General features: G+C 36.2%; 1 protein-coding gene across 2 annotated transcripts; it reads right to left on the bottom strand.

Moving 5' to 3' along the window:
• Positions 1 to 819: 819 nt before the first annotated feature.
• Positions 820 to 20,260, bottom strand: LOC129262414 (dual specificity protein kinase CLK2-like). 2 transcript variants are annotated; one of them, XM_064102425.1, is made up of 13 exons: positions 20,086 to 20,260; positions 16,142 to 16,290; positions 14,824 to 15,013; positions 13,369 to 13,462; positions 12,691 to 12,760; positions 10,592 to 10,705; positions 9,964 to 10,054; positions 8,909 to 8,984; positions 8,203 to 8,297; positions 7,745 to 7,874; positions 7,149 to 7,231; positions 6,020 to 6,099; positions 820 to 4,405 (listed from the first exon to the last, which is right to left on the bottom strand). In XM_064102425.1, the coding sequence occupies exons 1-13, from the start codon at positions 20,134 to 20,136 to the stop codon at positions 4,141 to 4,143; spliced, it is 1,488 nt and encodes a 495-aa protein (XP_063958495.1). In that variant the 5' UTR covers positions 20,137 to 20,260; the 3' UTR covers positions 820 to 4,140. The 2 variants fall into 2 exon arrangements, with proteins under 2 accessions (XP_063958495.1, XP_063958501.1); XM_064102431.1 differs by lacking the exon at positions 20,086 to 20,260 and adding an exon at positions 19,890 to 19,989.

Genomic DNA, 20,260 nt, shown 5'->3' with positions numbered 1-20,260 from the left:
GGTAGACCATGTGATGAGTGGACGAGTTGGCAATAGACAATTTAGCAATTTACCTCGAGGTTGGGGTATTTATATGGTAAATTGTTCATGCCTGATGAGTCATCTAACAAGAGCCCAATAGCACAAAAGGTTGAACTGGAACTAGAAAATGATCATGGTCTTAAAGGTCTTCACTGAGAAATGAGAAAAATTTGGATATACATTTACCTCTTAAGCCCCCATCACACTTATTCTGAATCAAGCAGAATCAGCTGGAATTAAATGAATATTGTTCGACCACAAACTGGTCAAGTTTTATAAAAAAATACATAGAATGCATTCAGAATGCAGTAAAAATGTACTTTGAACACCGTTTGATATTCTTTCCACTTCGAACGCAAATTTTTTTTTCGAACATGACCCAAACATTTGAGCACCCACAAGAACTGGCCCGAATATTCCGAATGCAAAAATAGAAGAGAATTTTTAGAATGCCCCTCGAATATCCAAGAACGCAGCACAAATTTTAAACCTGACTCCATTGAGGCTCATTTTGACTCTAGACTAGTGTGTGATGAGTTGCCTGGTAAATTTACCATATTAGAACTCCAGTTGGGTGAATTCTGACCCCCTCCTTTAATTTTTCTAGATTTTTTAAACTTTATTCATTCCAGCTAATTCTGCTTGATTCCTGCTGATTCCTAATAAGTATGATGGGGGCTTTACACACTGCGACACACCATTCCTCAACTTTCACTATTCTTCAAGATTTAAATCTGTGTCACTCCTCACACCTCCTTTGCAAGAACAAACACAGAAAATGAACCATTCACTCTCCAATTATTACGGATGACATTTACACACATTTATTGTTCATAAAATATTCATACAGAAGAAAACATACATTCACAAATGTCCATCCTCCATTCCCCCCCCCCCCCCAATTAGGCAACAATGCACCGACTATTGCGATTACTTCATACTCCGCGAGGTATCCAATAGTCAAGAGATATAAACAGAATAAACTAATTTCAATGCTGACCAACATAAATGTACAGTGAAGGAGATGATACAAATAAAAAAAAGAGAAATGAATCCGGGACTATTTTCTTTAAAAATAGTCGGTATTGTCTGACAGATAAAATGTCATAAAGCAAAAGGTAAATAATACAGCATCTCCTACATCTCCTGCCCCCAATACCTGCGTTATTCGTAATAATGTTATAGTCATTTAATATTCAATGGGAATTCTAACATTCCTCCTTATAATAGACAGAAAAAATACATGATTAGGACAGTGGAAGTGAACAGAAGAAAAAAAAAAAAAGAAAAGTAACCAATCCAAATTCAAAAATGCATGTGACCGAACTGATTTGTTTTCGGTGGGGTAGGGCAATTTGACCTTCAAAAAATAACTTTCTTACATTTTTCTAATAAAGATGTTTATTTGGCAACTGTACTGTTCACTTTTCTCCACTTTGAACTTTTATTATAAGGAAAGGTTATTTCACAGCTTTGATCTTGACCTCAAGATTATTTATCATGTAGGATACATCTTCACTCTTGTTTTTTCTTTACCAATCTCGATGCAGACTATGGCTAAGTTTTTTAATTTGAAACCCATGCCACAGTAGATATTTCTGGAAATTGATCTGCAAACTTGATATGTCTTCTTAAAGACCTAAATCACACTCTACAACCAAAGTTATAAGCAGTTTTTAAGAAAACTTGACAAGATGAGAGGACAAATTTGAAGCTAATTCCTTGAATATATTTGAAACATTGAGGTTCGATACAGTATGCAATGAGTAGTGTGGCATTGACGCTGATCAAATAGTTTTTAAACATACCATTTTTTTTCCATCGCATTGCTGATATCCAGATATATATTCTGTATTCCCAAGTAACTGTCAATTATCCCAGATGCAACAAATAACTTCCTTTTCACCGTTTCTTTTTTATTAATTTTTTTTTATAGATATTACAATGGAGTTATTTCTTCCCTGATGTTCAATAATCAATATGTAAATTCATAAATACATTATATCATACAATACTATTAACAAACACTTCATATAATGAGTAACAAATAAGAAACGCTGATGTAAAATTGGGCTATTATTTATTAAGACCTTGTTATGAATTTGAAAAAAAAAGAAGATATTTTTTTCAATTTTATGACGAAAAGACTGCTGATGTAATTGAGGGAAAATGAGTATATAAATACTCCGATGGGAAGATTAGATATGAACACAATTACTTATGATAACCATGGAACATTTTCAAACTGAGAGGGCTGCACTGTAATTGTTGCAGAAAATCGTGTATTTTTCATGTCAGACTGATAAAAAGGTGTTGGAATAGGGAGTTTGGGTTGCATGTCGTCAAAGTGATGTCATCTCAAAATAGAATTATGCAAGCAAAATGTTCCCTCCTGCATTCATTATCAACATATAAGAACGTGAACACCATGATCCTTGCATCCCAAATCCAAGGAAAACCCGAAACCTAAATGCCAACTGGAATCTCTACAAAAACGAGTTGCTCAATCGCAGCACAAAAGTGATACTTTTTTTGCATTACAAAACTGGCAGTTGGCCATCATCATTACACACCTTGTCATTAGTGTAACCATCATTGCTAAAGCCATAACCCGCAGCAATATCAATATAATCATCATACAATACATTAGTTCAATAATCATTCAAACGATTTTTCAAACAAATTAACAGCCGGCAGCATTCCCTAAGTGACATACTTGCAATCATTTGGCATGCTGTTACAATGTTATACAAAAACACCTTCGTTTGTGTCGTAATACTGAACATTTGCATATATATAGTGTTATGAATGTAATAAAGAGAAATAGAAATTAATCAAAATAGTACAGATAATCAAAGCTAGCGAGTGAGAAGAATGAGACATAGTTTTCTCGAAACTATTCAAACATTTTTTAAGGAGTGGAATAATATCAAACCTCAACGACTTGGTATTTCAACGTTGGGCCTCAAATTTCAGTACGGACAATGCCTCTTTTCAATGGGCACATTCCTGAATTTGACCACATATATGGAAAATAATTGAATGGCATAAAAATTTCTAAGGCCACTGACCAATGAGAGGGGGAATCGTGACCAATTACAAGGGCATCCAGTCATGGACTGAGAATAATGCCAACCCTGAAGAAACATATGCAAAAACAGACAACGGGACATTCTGCTGACTGCCGCTTCGATCACAGACCTTGGGGCCCCATAACACAAATTTTACTAATAATCAATCCTAAAACAAGATTTTCTGATGGATTGCATTGACCACAATGCAGGATCAGTTGTGAGAATCCATCATAAGATCAGGCACAAAGTTTTGTGATACATGACCCTGGTGTATTAACTATAACCGGGGTAATAATATATCTGTAAAGCGCTTAGCCACGTCGTTCCGATGTATTAAGCGCTATACAAAAGCGGATTATTATTATTAACCATTATCTTACTTGCAGTTCTGGGACAGCAATACACTTAAGTTTTGACGAATGTCTGGCCGAACGGATTGAAACTGCACTCCAAATTTAAAGCTTCAACCACACGTGAATCCGACTAGTAACATGTCTACCCGATAATTCAAATCTCAAATGATGAAGGTAATATGCAAATGTGCTGCAAAACATTTGCAGATTGAATACATAGCAGTTTGATCTAATGTTTAAAATATGTGGTATTGGTAAAAGTAGCACATGGTTTTGATCTTTCGATCCTTCAATTATATCCAGTGGTTCTGCAGAAGTGGAGTGTCACACACCTTTAATAGCTTAACTCTTTTTGGCATGTAACTTCACTCCCTTGCATTTAGGATGTTATCAGCTCATAATTGCATGATCCGGTATACTTCATCTGAATCCAATCAAAAATGGTTCTGAAGTAATACAGACAGAGAATAAAGAACACAACTCGTACTGCCTCCCCATACATGTACAAGTATAAATGTAAGGGCAAAGATATGATCTTTACTTCCTTCCATATCCACTTCCTCAAACAAGTACAAGTATGCATGCAGGGGCAAAAAAGATTTCACTTTCATATCTGAAAATGAAAATAAATAAGAATGGAAAGAAGGGGAAAGCTAAAAGAAAATAAGAGTCTCTGTTAGTATGGCCTAGCGTCACCTACTGATACTGTGCATGTCTCTGCTTCCTCCATAGTGGTGAATGTCCGCAAAGTAAGGGTGTTCTAAGACGTGACCTAACGTCGCCCTCTTGAAAGGATCGAATTCTAACATCTCCTCGATGGCGTCAAAGAGAAGGCGGTGCTCGTCAGCATCGCTGTCCGGATAGTAGCGTAGCGGGTGGCAGTTCTCGCAGACGTAGCGACCGGACGAGCTGTCCTGGTCCCAGTCAACACGGTCGTGGTAGAAGTACTTGCTCTTTCTGAAAGTTGAAAGTGGAAATAGATCAAAGTCTCATTTTGTTAGCCTCCTTTGTGTTTCCCTATCCTCTAGTAATTTTACACACTCAAATGCTGATCAAATGTACTATGACACAATCTGAAATGGTTTATATCGAATATAGACAGATTCTTTCTACAACCTTTCTTTCAAAAAACTGATTTCTTAATTTGCAGACTGTCAGTGGTCTAACAAGAACTATTTCACACTTTTTTCTTTTTAAAAAAATAATTTGTTAATGACAAGATTATCTTACAGTACAATGGTGTTTCACACGTTTTGCATAATCTCGTGGAGGGGGGGGGGGTGTTAAAATAGAGTCAAGTATGACTTCAGAGTCGCACTTAAATTTCCAGTTGCCTTGTGTATAAAAGGCATCACTGGAATAGTCAAATAGGATGCAAGTTACAGGATATTAACCAATCAATAAGATTGCGTGTTACATATCATGTGCATATCATACTTAACTCTTTGTAAAACACCCCCCCCCCCCCCCCCGTAACACAAAGCTAAGCGATGAATGCAAATATAAAAGAGCACTTCTAATTGAACTAAATGCGCGTGTAACACTGATCTTGATTGGTCAGTCCGTTTTGCGATTGGTCGTTAATCTTTGTGTTACGGAGCACTGGTCGAAAAAAATACTTCAACTTGGAAAAATATGCAACTTGTGCAATTTTAGCTGTAAATGAATTGAACAATAGTCCTGTTTTTCACTTCAATGAACATTTAACTTTTTCAAGATTGCAATTTTATAGTCCAAAGAGACCCATTTGAGAAAATGTTTTATAATAATAGCAAATTTTCAACAACAGTTTAAAGCTACTAAAATCGTTCTATTTGATCGGCTGGTAGTAAACTTGTTATAGAAAATAAGCATTTGTTATTACAACAAGTCTTGATGAAATGGGACCCGGGTGGGCGTTTCATAAAGTTGTTAGTGAGTTACGAACGACTGGCAATCCTTTCTCAGGTGCAACATTAACATCAACGGATATTAGGTGTATATCGTTTACCACAAGGATCACCAGTCAGTGGGTGGTCGTTAACTCACGAACAGCTTTATGAAACATCCACCTGGGCCCCGTCTTACAAAGAGTTAAGATTGATCCAATCAATCATAACTCTATGGAAAGCCAACAATGTCATATTTTTTTCTACAGGAAAGTTGCACAAAGTCTTTAGTAAACAATGAGAAGCACAGCAAATTTTCAAGAAGACAATGAATGCATGAATATACATCATAGTTAGAAAATATTTTGAACAAACATGCATAATCGATGTTGGATGTTGCTGGCTTTCCATAGTTGCGCTTGATCGGATCAATCGTAACTCTATGGAAATCCATCGGTATAATTTTTTCTACAGGAAATTTGCAAAATGTCCTTTGTAAACAAAGGCAAAGAGACCAAATTGTCAAGAAAACAATGAATGTATGAATATACATCATAACTAGAATTTTTTAAAAATAAACATGCATTTTAGATGTTGACATTGCTGGCCTTCCATGGTTACGACTGACTGGATCAATCGCAACTCTTTGTAAGACGGGGCCCTGATGTGATGGATTGTCTACGGTGTCAACGTTCTTTCTTACCTTGTCCTCTTGATCATCCAGGAAGGGAAACTCCCTAGTATTCTCTCCATCATGGCAAGATGCTCTCTGTTATCATGGGTCTGCGACATTCATATACAAAATAGAAACAATAAAAATAAAGATTGACCCTATTACTGGTAACATCAGAAATTAAAATGTTCACAGAATTGAGTAAAACCTACACAGATTTCTAAAAAAAATATTAATAAATGATATCTGTCACACAATATTTTAGGAAGATGTATAATTTCACAGTAATGAGCAAAAGAAGATTAGAAAAATACAAAAAAATGCCACATGTTGTTCCCTGTGTTGGCTACACCCGCAGAAGCATGTGGTAATGAAATGAATATAATTTCAAGCAAGCCTAAATTATTTCCATTTAAATTTGTTGATCTAAATAAATAAGCATTCTGGCATATGATAAACACTTTATGATTGCTTCAAACCATTTGCTATCAAAATCCAATTTCCATACCAGGACTGAAACTTTATGACACCATTCCACAATAAACCTATAATTTATTTATTTATTAAAACATCTTTATACAGGATAACATGTTCAGATAAAATACACTGTTTTTCAACACGGTCCTGTAACATTGAAAATATCAAACTACAATAAAAATGCATACAAACTTGAATTAAAATATTGGGTATACTTAATTTAATTTAATTGCCAGTTCACCTGCTTTTTCTACTTTCCATTTGGTCTCATCCCCACATAATCTAATCCTAGTTACTCCACAACAAGTTTGTCTACTAACCATTTTGATCTGGCAGCCCGATCAAAATGAATTATCATTTTGTTTCTTTCTTTTGATATAAAACCTATTACAAGGCATAGAATAGGCTGAAAAATTTTCTGTAGTTTTCTGATGTACAATCACTATACTTGTAAGAGAAGTGCTCAAAGAGACTCTTTTAAAGAAAAATATAAAAAAAACATTGAAAGAGAGGGCGCTAGATACGAAACAACGTCAAATGTGAGCTTTGACGGCTGAAATAATATTCAACGGCCACTACACTTTGGTATGATTAGAATGTTAGATGACAACAGACCCTATACCAAAGCTTTAGACGGGCTGTAACAGTGTTACATGTAAAGATGAAAGCTGTTGATGTTCACCTGAAATAATGTAAATCCGGTGTAAAGTTCAAATATGATACATCCAATACTCCATACATCACACGGCTGGCTCCAACCAAGCTCTGTAATAAACAACAGAAAATAGTAAATAGTAAGCTGCGGCAGAATATTTGAAATGCTCTGTATATATTCTTAATGTAGATTACAACAATCAATTATTCTCATATGAGCCCAAGAGACACAAATTTTAGCAGAACACGGTACTCGATATAATTTATTTGGAGCTTTGCAGCCCTGATTAGTTCTCCGCATTTTGAAACAGAGGATCATGGGTTCAAATCCCAGCCGAGGTGTATTTTCTTTCAGCAAAATCGACGTAGTGCTGCACTCAACCCAGGTGAGGTGAATGGGTACCCGGTTGGAGGAATTCCTTGAATGCAAAGCACTAGAAACGGCAGCACAAGCTCAAGCCAGGGTAATAAGATGAGTGAGCCTCGGAATGAATTATTTCAAGATAGATGGTGATTCATAAATGGCTATCATAATTATTATCAATACATCAGCAATACTAAAGATTCTATACACAGGTATAACGATAGGAGAGGGGGATACAGTAAATATTAAAATCTAAATACCTAGGATGACCTCAAGTGCCCTGTAATGCCTGGTTGAAACAATTGTGCTGTGGTGTTCATGGTCAAAGGTCGCTGATCCAAAGTCTATTAGTCTGATGTCACAATTCAGTACTTGCCTTACATCTTGTTTCTGAAAAAAAAAGATAAACAACATACATTTATTTCACTTTAATGCAATATACTGAAATCGGTAACATGGCTTTCTCAAATGCATTTCAAATTCTAAGCTCAAATTTTTCAGATTTATCAATACAATGAGATTTAATTTGATCTCAAAATCAGCCCATCCCCCCCTAAATGTTTCAAACAGGTAAAACAACCTAGCCTGCATTGAATACAATTTCTAACTGAAATATTAGGAAGTTATATATCTAAAAAATATTAATATGAATGATAAATATATTATTAATACATCAAACTAAACACACCAAAAATATAACAAAAATTAAGGATCTTACCTTGCCCGGATCATATTTGATAGATGATCGACTATCCAAAAAGAGAATGTTCTCTGGTTTGAGATCTGTGTGTGTAATCTTCATATCGTGTAGAACTTGAAACAAAAGAGAGGGAAAAAAACAGAGAAGAGCACATAAATGAAACTGTACATGTGAGTTTATATTCACTTAATCTTCCAGCAATCAGTCTACTTTTTAGATAGTCTAAATTCAAAGGCCTGTATTCTGAAGTCGGGTTTAACTTAAACTCAGGTTTACAGTTGTGGTTTAAGTATGGATAGCCAATTGTTACATAAATCACTAATAGTAGAGATATCATATTTCAGCTCATTTGGCTCTCAAATCATTCATAATTGTCTAGGAAGTATAAATAGATGATTGTCTTCATCATCGATACATCAGGAAAGAGCACAGTAAACATAAGAAACATAGAACTAAATAAAAATTTGGACACTTTTGGCTCCCCATAATTTTATCACAGAGTTGGACCATGGTCTAATTTAAACCTGACTTCAGAATACGGGCCAAAGTGTCACTCATGAATAAACTTCCAGCATAGTTTTTGGTTAACTTGCTGATCTTTTGCTTACAAATTACGACTAAGTCACATAATGCTGTATCTTGCACAGACCTTCGAATATGAAAAATGCCTGAACCTGCCCATACTTTGATATAAAACATGAAGATTCATTTATCACATACTTACATTTGACAGCTGAGCAGAGTTGGTGGGACATTTGTTTAATTTGACCTAAAGGGTAAGGCTGGTAGTTGTTGTCTTTCTGTAATGTAGAAACAATGTAAAGAAAAAACTTTAAAGGCGAATGAAACCCTTGAAACCAGCTGAATCCATATCAAAGAGAAAAATCAAAGAAACATATTGTTGAAAGTTTGAGGAAGATTGAATGTATAATAAGAAAGTTATGAGCATTTGAATATTGAGATCACTAATGCCATGTAGATCCTCCCATTGGCAATGCGACCAAGATCTGTGATGTCACACACGTACAACTCCCTCATTACTTTAGTACTTATTTCACTTATATTCTCACTTTTATAGTCTATCACAAGGTGAGGTGTTCTCTTTATGAGAGGACAAGTACAGAGGTTTCACAACATTATATCATTGATGAATCGTTTGTCATATGATTAGAATGAGCAAAAAGAGATGTTTTGGGGTATATTTTCAACGTCCAAAAGGGGAGAGTTGTTCATCTGTGGCATCATAGATCTTGGTCGCATTGTCAATGGGAGGATCTCCATAGCATTAGTGATCTCGACATTCAAATGCTCATAACTCTTCTATTGCTAGTCCTATTTTACTCAAACTTTTGTTGATCTTATTCTTTGATTTTTCTGCTTTCACAAAAGCTAACTTGCTCCAAGAGTTTCATTCTCCTTTAATTGAAAGGTTCATTTATTTTGAAGTATCATGGTAACAATGAATATTTAAGTTTGTCAATCTATAGATACAAACATTAATCTTCTAAACATGAAAGGAAAAAATATAACGAAGTTAGAAATTAGCCACAAAATAAAGTCAGTGGAAAGGTTTCAATTTATAGTGTCATTTATAGTTAAATATTATTGGCACTATTCGTGTCTCATTAGAAAGCTCCCTTCATATTGGAATATGGTTTACTCCAAGAAAACACTTGGCAGTACGCTTATTGCTTCTAAAGCCTTGTTGGTTCACGTTGTCTGAACCATAACATAAATTCCCTACCTTTACTGTAGTACCCCAAATTTCAGTATACTTACCAGAAAGTCAAATATACTGAGACCAAGAATCTCAAAGGATATGCAGACATGGCCGTGGTAGTCAAACCAGTCGTACATCTTCACACACAAGCTACAAAGAGAATGCAAAATGAGAATGCAATGGCTCCAATTCACAGACGTTTGAATGAAGCATAGGGTTATTAAGATTTTAAAGGATATAAAAATAGGTGGATCACATTTGTCAAAACTCATCATATAAATGCACATAACTGCCAGCCCCGAAAGTCCATAAACATAGACAAACAATTATGCCTCTAGTTTTTGTTAAGCTTTATCAGTTTCCCTAGGGTGGCCCCAATAGACAGATTTGACTGTATATGACTTTATATGAAAAAGAATATAAATTGGAAGAAAATAAATATTTACTTGAATTAAATTGAATCTCAGAGGCGAGCATGCAGCAACAACAGATTTTCAAATTGTCATCAGAATTTATTTTTTTAAAGTATATACAACAAGCTCCGGTCTTAAATACATGCATAAGGTTTCATACTGAACAACGTAACGTTGAATTCATAATACCCTAAAACTGAAACACCAAAGGGCAGTTTTTCAAAAGAGAAAATCATTTTCCTTACTTAAATAATATCTTCAAAACAAATGATACCTTTTTCCAGCTCCTTCCTTTTTGTTGATTTTCTCTAGGACATTGATTTCCAGTTTGGCGGCTTCCCTGTACTTCTCGATGTTCTTGATGATTTTCAATGCTTTTTTAGTACCCCTGAAAAGAAAATAATGCGAGTGGCAACCTCATGCTTAACAATAGACTAGTTTGTAATTAGCCCATGTTCCAAATGACCTACATGTACAATTATTCACTCGCATCAGGCACTCATGAGATCATGGATGTGTCTCCTGAACGGCTTTGAAATCCTTTTTGAAAAGAGAATAGAGTATTTGGATATCATGGAATGCACTCTGAGACTGAGTGAATACTAGGGCATTCCAATAATTCAGAGCTGCCAACTTGGTATTCATTTTTCAGGGAGAATTTACTGAAGGAAGGAGGGAGATCTGTCCCAATTACACATCCAATGAAAGAAATCAATGTATGAATCAGGGAGATGTTGAAAATCTGCAATTTTCCACTCGAAAGTCAGTCAATTTTCTGAGAGTCTCCCTGGCAATCAGGGAAACTTGGCAGCCCTCTAATTTACACAAGCACCTTTCAGTTAAGAGCAGTGAGAAACAAGATATTCTGATCACTCACTTTTTGTAAGTGAGGCTCTGTGTTTAGAATCCAGTTTGCATAAATTGAGTTTTGCTTTGTCAGGCAATCTTATAGGCCCAAATTCACAAAGGTGGTTTTGAAAACCCACGGTTGAGTCCATGGTTTATGCAGATTTTCTGTATAAATTACGCTTATTTTACCATATATATTAAAAAAATGTCCAACGCTGATGCGCGCTTTTGTCACAGTGTGCCAAATTGACGCCGGTTGCCGTGGTTATCTACGCTATTTTATTCATGAGTCCACTGTTTGAATTAATGAGTCCACTCTTCAAACAGTGGACTAATGAATAAAATAGCGTATCTAACCATGGTAACAGGCGTCAATTTGGCGCACTGTGACAAAAGCACGCATCAGCATTGGAATTTTTATACACACGCTAAATTAAGTGTAATCTATACAGGAAATCTGCATAATCCAGGACTCAACTGTGGGTTTTCAAAACCACCATTGTGAATTCGGGCCATTAAGTTTCATGTCAGTAGGCAGTAGATTTCGGGACAACTGGACAAGTGTCCTTTGTCTGAACAAGCTCCTATACTATAAGAGTGTTCCCAGTGACGTCGTCATCCTCCATCCATATCGGAGGGCTAAACAATAGAAACAGATTCATCAAACCATGCTAAATCATTTTTTACATGAACTGACGCACAGGTTCCCTCTCGTCTTATCCTCCAATAAGATTGCTCGTAATATCGCACAGGAATGGTCTATTGTATCTACAAATTTTCATTCAGACTCGTAATGATTTTACCAGATGGGGATATTGATGCTACGTCTGACGATTTGTTTGTTTTAATATTTAGCTTAGTGCTTGACCTTTACACCAGAACTATCAACACTTTAGAGTCAACACTGACGGAATCTAATGCAACAGCCAAAACATGTATGTGCTAAAGCCTGTGATTTAAAGTTTCAAAAATATTAATATTGCAATATATTTTTTTCAATTCAATTCAGTACTTCATTTCCATTCACACATAATATAAAGTAATATGAATTAGATACAAATTGAGGGATTGACATTTTAAAGAAAAAGCAGTAAAAAAAGACTATGGAAATGAGAGGGTCTACTATATATAGGGAGGAAAACAATAACACGACATGAGTATAGTCTGAATTTCAAAAGAGTCCCAGGTGGATTATCTTTGTCATCAATATTTAAGAAGGGAGACAAAACCTCGCGTTCCATAAACATGGGGATTAAATCTATTCTTAGTGCTGGTGACCTTTTCTTGCAGCTAGTCGTAAGCAATGTCGTTTATCCAACTGTTACCACAGTCATGGTCAGACACCTATATGCCTCTCAGCATATAAAAAAACTATTACTCTTTCAAATTTGCCTGATCTGACAATTTGTCAGTCAAATAATGTTGATGAAAGCCCCCCCCCCCCCCCCCCTTTCTGGTTAATTCATTGGACTAAAAGCCAAGCAATGCATAATCGAAAATTCAAGTAAAAATGGATAAACTTACCCAGACATGTTATCCCTGCACTGAACAACTTTACCAAAGGTTCCCTCCCCTAATGTGGAGGTGATTTCATCTAGAGGAGAAAAAACATGACAAGCATTAGAAATTGGTCTATGAAAAGATAGATCCCTGCAAAAAAGAATAAGAAATCACTGCCCTTAACATACATGTAGCAATAGCAAAAAAAAATACATGTTTTTTTTTCAATACTATGGTATTTTCCTAGCAAATCACACACATGACAAAAGGTACAGAAGTATCTACATGTACTTTCCTAAGTCAAACAAAATGGAAAATTAGGGTGGAAATATTGAAAAATTCCTAGCAATTTAAACATCCGAATATTATGAATGACAAAGAAACAAAAATTGAAAGGCTAAAGAAAATAATCTTTCATGCACTAGAAAATATTAGTCTAGTAATAAGCAAAGAAGTACAACTCTTTGCATAGGACAGTGATATATTGAAGGACCTAATTATTTTTTTTTTCAAAGTACATATTCTTTCGAGTCAATTCATTTGACTTAAAAGGTAAAGGAAGGGCAAGTATGAGGATTTTTTTATGTTCATTTTTTAGGAATGTGTTGTGGTATGTTGTGAATGTAAGAGATGTAGATGTCGAGGGAAAGTTGTCACTTGTCTTAAAAGGAGCGCTACGAAATTACGAAGCTGCATGTGTACATCTTGCTTGCAAGCAGTCGCCTGGTCGATAGATCAAATGACCCTCATCATCATCTATAACGCTTGCTCTGTGCCCTTCCTCCCTATGCCGACTCTACACCGGGAAACAACGGAAGCCACACCAGAAAACCATGCCGACAACAGGCCAGCCCCGCCCAAAGGTCACATGACAAGATCAACAGTATGCAGTAGGCACACATCCATCATCAGCCCGGTTGGAGTGAGTAGAAGACGGATTGGTACGTTGACGGATTGGTAGGGTTGTAGTGCATGTAGCGATGGTGGTAGTGGTGGTGGTGGAAGAGGTTGAGTTGTTCCATTTGGCGGCGGGGGCAGGTGGGCAAGTGAATGGAGGTTGTTTGGTGAGCAACATCGTTTTGGCCCACAAACGGTTTCATGAGGATACATACAGAAGATAAGATAGGGATGCAAATGGCATACATAACTAAAATCAGTGTGCTTTATCACCATCACTCTCCTTCCCTCTTTGCAAATGTCCTGATAACACACATATTCTCTCTCTCTCTTTCCATCTCTCGCATTCTCTCTCTGATTAAAATGCCTCTTTGGCATAATAATGTCAAGCAAGGCGGTAATAATCCACTGCAAGTATCAGACAGTTGCCTGCTCACTTTCTATTTGTTCACCCTCAACTTCTAGCATTTATCTCCAACATTAAAGGAGACCCACCATAAAACATCTGCATTGCAATATTGACTTTATAACACAAAATGAATAAAAATTTGAAAAAAAAGTGAAAGTTATCAGAGTAGCTGTGGAGCTCAAGTGAGACCTTTGACACTTTCTTTCTTTTTTTGTAAAACAGTTTTAAAAAATCAGAAAAGATAATATAAAAAAAAAACAAAAGCGAAATACTCTTTTACAAGCAATAAGAATATAATTTTTCATCCTAGCTGATTGAACTTACCATATATGTGTAAATCATCATTCACTTCACTTTTACAGCATTACTTTTTCAACATTAAACTCTAAAGCCCCATATTAACATCTATTACAAATCATCCTAAATAAAATATAAATATTAAAAGAGACTAGTCAGGCTACCTTTCATATTCCTAATGTTGAAAATGCATTCTGCGAATTTTCAGAAAACAAGTAAAATTTCAAAACTAGGGCTGGATCCATGTAAGCATAGCAAAAGAAAAATATATTCTGAAAAATGCTTCCATAATATAATACTTATCTATTGTTTGTTCCTCTTCTTCCAGAGTAGCATTAGTGAGAATGGGAAGAAGTGATGTATAGAAATAGCATTTCATGCACATTTGCAGTGCTTCAGATGAAATATCCGATCAATAATTGAATTCAGTAATTTGCATTATTTTATAGTCTGAAAATGAAGCCCCACCCACCCACCCCCTCTTTCAACTAGCAAAGATAATTGATCTTAAGACCATTCATTAAAGCTGGTGACTGTTCAATAGGGTAACATACCGTTGAGTAGCTATCTGAGCGTCTCCGTGGCCTCCGGTACCTCCTACTGTGACGTTTTCTATGTTGACTTTCGTGCCCGTGGTTTTCTCTGAAGCGGTCGTCGTAGAAGTTGTCTCGTCCCCTGTCGCGGTCAAAGTCTCTACAGTGTCTGCTCTGGGGTGATGGTGACGGCTCTCGGTAGTAATCTCGACTGCAAATGGAAATCATAAACATTGGAAACTCTGAATTTCTAAACGAATTCAACAGATGATGCAATAGCCCAGATTTGCATTCCCAAATATTAATGCATAATGATTCAACTAAACCATGTCCCCCTGGGGAAAAAAAATCCATTTAAAATGGATTTCTTTTCCCCAGGGGGAACAAAGCATTCATTTAACATGTCAGTAATAAATACATGATAATAATAAGACTCCAGTTTGCATCCATTACTTGTTGCTACGTTTTGCATGCCTCTATCAAGCTTTCAAGTTGTCATGTACAATTTTATCCAGAAAGTATGCATGAAATTCAAATATGTTTACATGTATTCTATTGGTACTATAACCAGTGAGATAGATGGATGGAGATTGTTAACAAGGTGCGATGACGATGATCACAGTCTGAAGTATGTTGAATATAAAGAAACAAAGTGGGAATGCAATGAATGATGTAATAGCCACATCAAAATTTTAAAAAATGACAGGAAGTGTAGTAGGGTGAAATTTAAATGGGCATGGTGGCAGTATAAAAATCCTAACTTCAGACCTGCCAACCTCTGGGAATGAAAAACTGTATTCTGTGATTAAAAAAACTGTATTTTTCCCCCCAAAAGTGTATTTCATAATAAAATGCTTGGCGCACTCGCTCATCGCGGCGCTCAAGCTGCATGCAAGCTAAAATGCGCACTGCTCTTGCAGATGAAAAAAAAAAAACATTCAAACATGTGTACATCGTCACCCTGGTTTTAACAAAATGATTGAAAAAAAAAACAAGTTACCTGAAATAACATTGATCTAATGACCATATTTGTGTACGTTTTATGAAATAGAGACATATAGAGATTATTTTTCTCAATAAATTACGATTTAGTAAAAAAAAAAAAAAGGACTAAATACGGCTAAAACGTACTGGTTGGCAGGTCTGTAACTACCGGTGTATATATACACAACCTACCGGTAAATATCAATTTGGAACTGAACATAATTCAAACAAAGTGAAAGATACATCATTGTATGTTTTGATCTTCAATGTCCTACATGTACATCTGGTTAGGCTGACATCACCTGCATGCTTACGAATTCACTTGCACTGGTAATGGTGTCATTTGTACACGTACCTCCTTGAGCGATATCTGCAAGCACCGTAGTCTTTGCTATAAAAGTCATTTCGGTCCCTCTCTCTGGCATAGGATGGAGTCCTCAGTTTTCTCCTGTGACGGTGGCGACTGGAGTACCTGCTCGGTGACTGGTACCTTGAACGAGGCATCTGGAGGAAAAATGATCAGCGACAAGTTAGTAACTATTCAGCAGTTTTTTGCTTCACAAACAGGTGAGCCTGCCTTAGTCAGGGACCATCAACATTTTTGTAAGTAGTGCTGCAAGTCAGGCGGCATGTTCGGGTTCAGTTCGGTTCGGCAGGGTTCGACAATTTTTTCAAAGCTTTGGTTCGGTGAGGGGTTCGGCAATGAAAGCCAAATTAAATTAGTAACATATAAAAGAAAGGATCGCCGACCCTCAGCCACATTATCACATTAAAGATCTGTCATACATTTATAATAAATTTTCTTTCTAAAAAGAAAGGTTATAAAAATTATTTATAACCATTAACAATTTCTTTTATTTATTTCATTCTTTAAACAAAAAATAAGAGTCATTTTTACTTTCAATTTTAAATTGAATGAAAAAAAACAAAGAAAAAAATATTGATAATGAGAGAATGAGGACAGAAACAGAATTTGCAAAGAACAGAATATATTTTTTTCATGGTTATTTCATGTAGATCTGATTATGATCGATCACAATGACATTGCAAACGCAGCTTCTCCGATTGGAAAGTGTTGATCGGGAATGTTGAAACAGTAGACACGACCTCCACTCCACTTGTTATCATACTGGTAAAATTCACATTCCAAAGAATAGGGAATATTCATGTTTATAAAAAATTCTGAAGTTGATAACGATTCAATCAGACGAGACGGGAGCTTTCATCGTGGATTTTAAAAATATTTTGTTCAGAATTCTTATTGTGCACAGTCACTAACCAATAATCTTTTATTTATTTTATACTTAAAGGTCAAGTTCACCCCAGGAAAATGCTGATTTGAATAAATAGAGAAAAATCAAACTAGCATAGTGCTGAAAATTTCATCAAAATCGGATGTAAAATAAGAAAGTTATGACATTTCAAAGTTTCGCTTATTTTTCACAAAACAGTGATAAGCACAACTAGGTGAGTCAGTCGATGATGTCCATCACTCACTATTTCTTTTTTTTATTGTCTGAATTATACAATATTTCATTTTTTTACAGATTTGACAATAAGGACCAACTTGACTGAACCATATATAGGGACAGTGATTTTCCGCGATCGCGGAAAACGGACGGAATTCACAGAATCGGCCTTTTAAAACGGAAAGTGATTTTTCAAACGGAAAATCACGGAAAACATGTTTCTTCTCAAAATGCACAAAAAAGCAACAGAAATTAATCCCAAATCCTTAACAAATTACAAATATCAACTGAAAAAAACACGATTTCACTTTGCAATAACAATCATGACAATCAACACATCGTAACTACACTCGAGCCCCTCCATCACTCGATCGTATCTAAATTAGTTTACACTAACGTCCGCATATAAGGCAGAATACGGACGTGTGTTGCTGCCCTCTGCGTTCGGTCATAATATAATGATCACGGTGATTCAACAAATCCAAAATGGCGGATAGGCGGAAGTCGTAGACTGCTCAAAACGATGTCCGAAAAGTCCCCAAATCAGCGATAAAATCCCATTTAACAATAAAATAATGCTAATATTAATAAGAAGAAAGGTGAGAATATATCCATGTTGATTATGTTTCTCTAAATAGTTTTTGAGCTCGATTCTCTTCGATTAAAATGGATTTTAAAGCGATGTTAGTACATTGGTAGATGCAAATTTTGACCAGCGCTAGCATTTTGACATCGCTACTCATTGCGTATTGGTTTTCTATGTAAACGGAATTGTCACTTTTTCATGTACACAAAGTCTATGGGGAAACGGAATTTCCATTTTCAGACATGCTGAAACGGAATTTGAAATTTTCTGAAACGGAAAAGGCAATTTTTAGAAACGGAAAATCACTGTCCCTACATATAGTATTAAACAATTTCATTTCCACATGTTCAGGGAGGAATTAATCATACATTGTATCACTTGACAATTAGGAGAAAATTAGAATATTTCATATAATAAAATACAAAAGAAATAGTGAGTGGAAGACGTCAGTCTCCTCATTTGCATACCAGCTAGGATGTGCATATAACTGTTTTGTGAAATTTAGCGAAAATTTAAAATGTCATAACTTTCTATTTTACATCCGATTTTGATGAAATTTTCACTATTATGCTTGTTGGATTTTTCTCTTCTCATTCAAATGAACTTTTTGCTTGGATTCGCTGTGTGCCGTAATGTTGATATGGACTGAAGCTATGCCACCAAAAGATTCGCCCGCAGCATGCTGGCAGTTTGTTTGCCACATGTTCGCATGATTTGGTTGCTAACTTCAGTCCATATCAACATTACGGCGCACGGCGAATCCAAGCGATCCGCGAAGTGATGTCTGAGGATTCGAACGGCATCGAGATCAAAGCTGAAATACAGCCGTTCCCGATCGCGATATTTGGAAAAGAGGTGGGTATATTGACCTCGAAATGTGACTGAGAGACTTGTCATGACATTTGGGAACAAGTATTGGTGATGAGGTATGCTGGTAATCGGCCAGTGCGAAACTGCATTAGCGCCCGGAATAATCTTTATTTTGGTCCAGTTCTTTTTATTCATTTTTACAAAATGACAAAAATCTATGAGCCCTGTCGGGGGGATTTTGCATTTTTAACCCCCTAATGCCTAAATGGCGGCTGCACGGTCGCGAGCCGTCTGTGAGTGTGAAAACTGTGACTGTGTACGAGGAGAAATATTGAAGAAAAAAAAATGTTAAAATTAAAACTCCTTGAAGCAGACAGCTGTCTAGTACTAGACCAAAAGCTTCGGTCTCTGTTATGTTGGTTGTTCAGCTGAACTCCGTTGGCTTCACTCACCAAATACAGAGACCGAAGTTTTAGTGCGATCTGTACAGGGGACTCAATGGCCATATGTTTATGTGTATTAAGTTCGGATAAAACAGGGCAGTGAAGTTGCGCGACAGCCGAGGTAAGTCACTGTTTTTGTTCCTTTTAACTCGATTTTCCCCGTTTTTTGGCAATTAGTGCCAAGAGGGAATATTAATTTGCATTTCGGTCGCGTTAATTTTCAAAAGTTTGATTCATTAAAGACAAAAATTGAAGAGCCCCGACGGGGGGATTTTGCATTGTAAGTCCCCTAATGGTGGCTGCACGATAGCGAGCCGTCTGTGTATGAGGAGAAATTTAAAAAATGTTAAAAAACTCCTCGAAACAGACGGCTGCCAACTGTCTATCTAGTATACCCAGTTGTTGTGTGTCCGGACAGGTTGTGTGTCCGGACAATCAATTTTAGAAAGTAATTTGGAAAAATTTACAAGCGAAGTTTCATAAACTTTTAGTACAAAATGTTAGGAAATATTATAAAGAACAAAATAGAAGATGATTACAAGTATTGAATTCATATTTTTAGTGTAATCCAAATACAAAAAAGAAGGCTTCAAAAATATAAAGTGTCCGGACACCCGACCCCCCAGGCTACAGACTACAGACTTAGTCTAGTTTAATCCTAAGTCAGACTGCATTCAGAAGAATCCATAAGTACATGTATGTAAGTAAGTAGGCCTAAATTTCACCCGACACCGACACAATTCACAAACACAGATCTTGATTCACTGCCCCAATCGCTCTGCACTACATACATACATCATGCTCTGCACTCCCGCCAGCCGCCTGCACTCTCCGCTAAACATGTACACAGCTCAGCACAGTACACAAACACATTGGCAGTCAGTCGACCAAATTCAAAGCACATACAAAATGGTCGGCCGGAGTGGAGGAATACGGAATGCCAGATTTTTGTAGATCGCTACATATGAAAGAACCAGACAGAATTACATACCGCATTGCCTAGAAGATCCTTGATTCTTTCAACAAAATAAATTGTATTCATCAATAATGCTAAACTTCATATTTCAGGAGAAAATGCATATTTTTCAATACGTTACGTCTTCGTTTCGTCTCCTGTCTTGATCAATTTTTTGTTGCTGTTTTTTTTTCAGCGCGCGCGCATTATC

This window comes from Lytechinus pictus, chromosome 1 (genome assembly GCF_037042905.1).
Source record: "Lytechinus pictus isolate F3 Inbred chromosome 1, Lp3.0, whole genome shotgun sequence".
Taxonomy (NCBI): Eukaryota; Metazoa; Echinodermata; class Echinoidea; order Temnopleuroida; family Toxopneustidae; genus Lytechinus; species Lytechinus pictus.
This window is presented reverse-complemented; position numbering and strand designations above follow the sequence as displayed.

Excerpts from the sequence above, each read along its gene's own strand:
- LOC129262414 (XM_064102425.1), bottom strand. The coding sequence starts at position 20,136 with ATGAATACAATTTATTTTGTTGAAAGAATCAAGGATCTTCTAGGCAAT. Across the intron at positions 10,706-12,690 it reads TGCAGGGATAACATGTCTGG|GGGTACTAAAAAAGCATTGA; the intron begins GTAAGTTTATCC and ends TTTTCTTTTCAG. Across the intron at positions 6,100-7,148 it reads CCGGATTTACATTATTTCAG|ACCCATGATAACAGAGAGCA; the intron begins GTGAACATCAAC and ends TGAATGTCGCAG.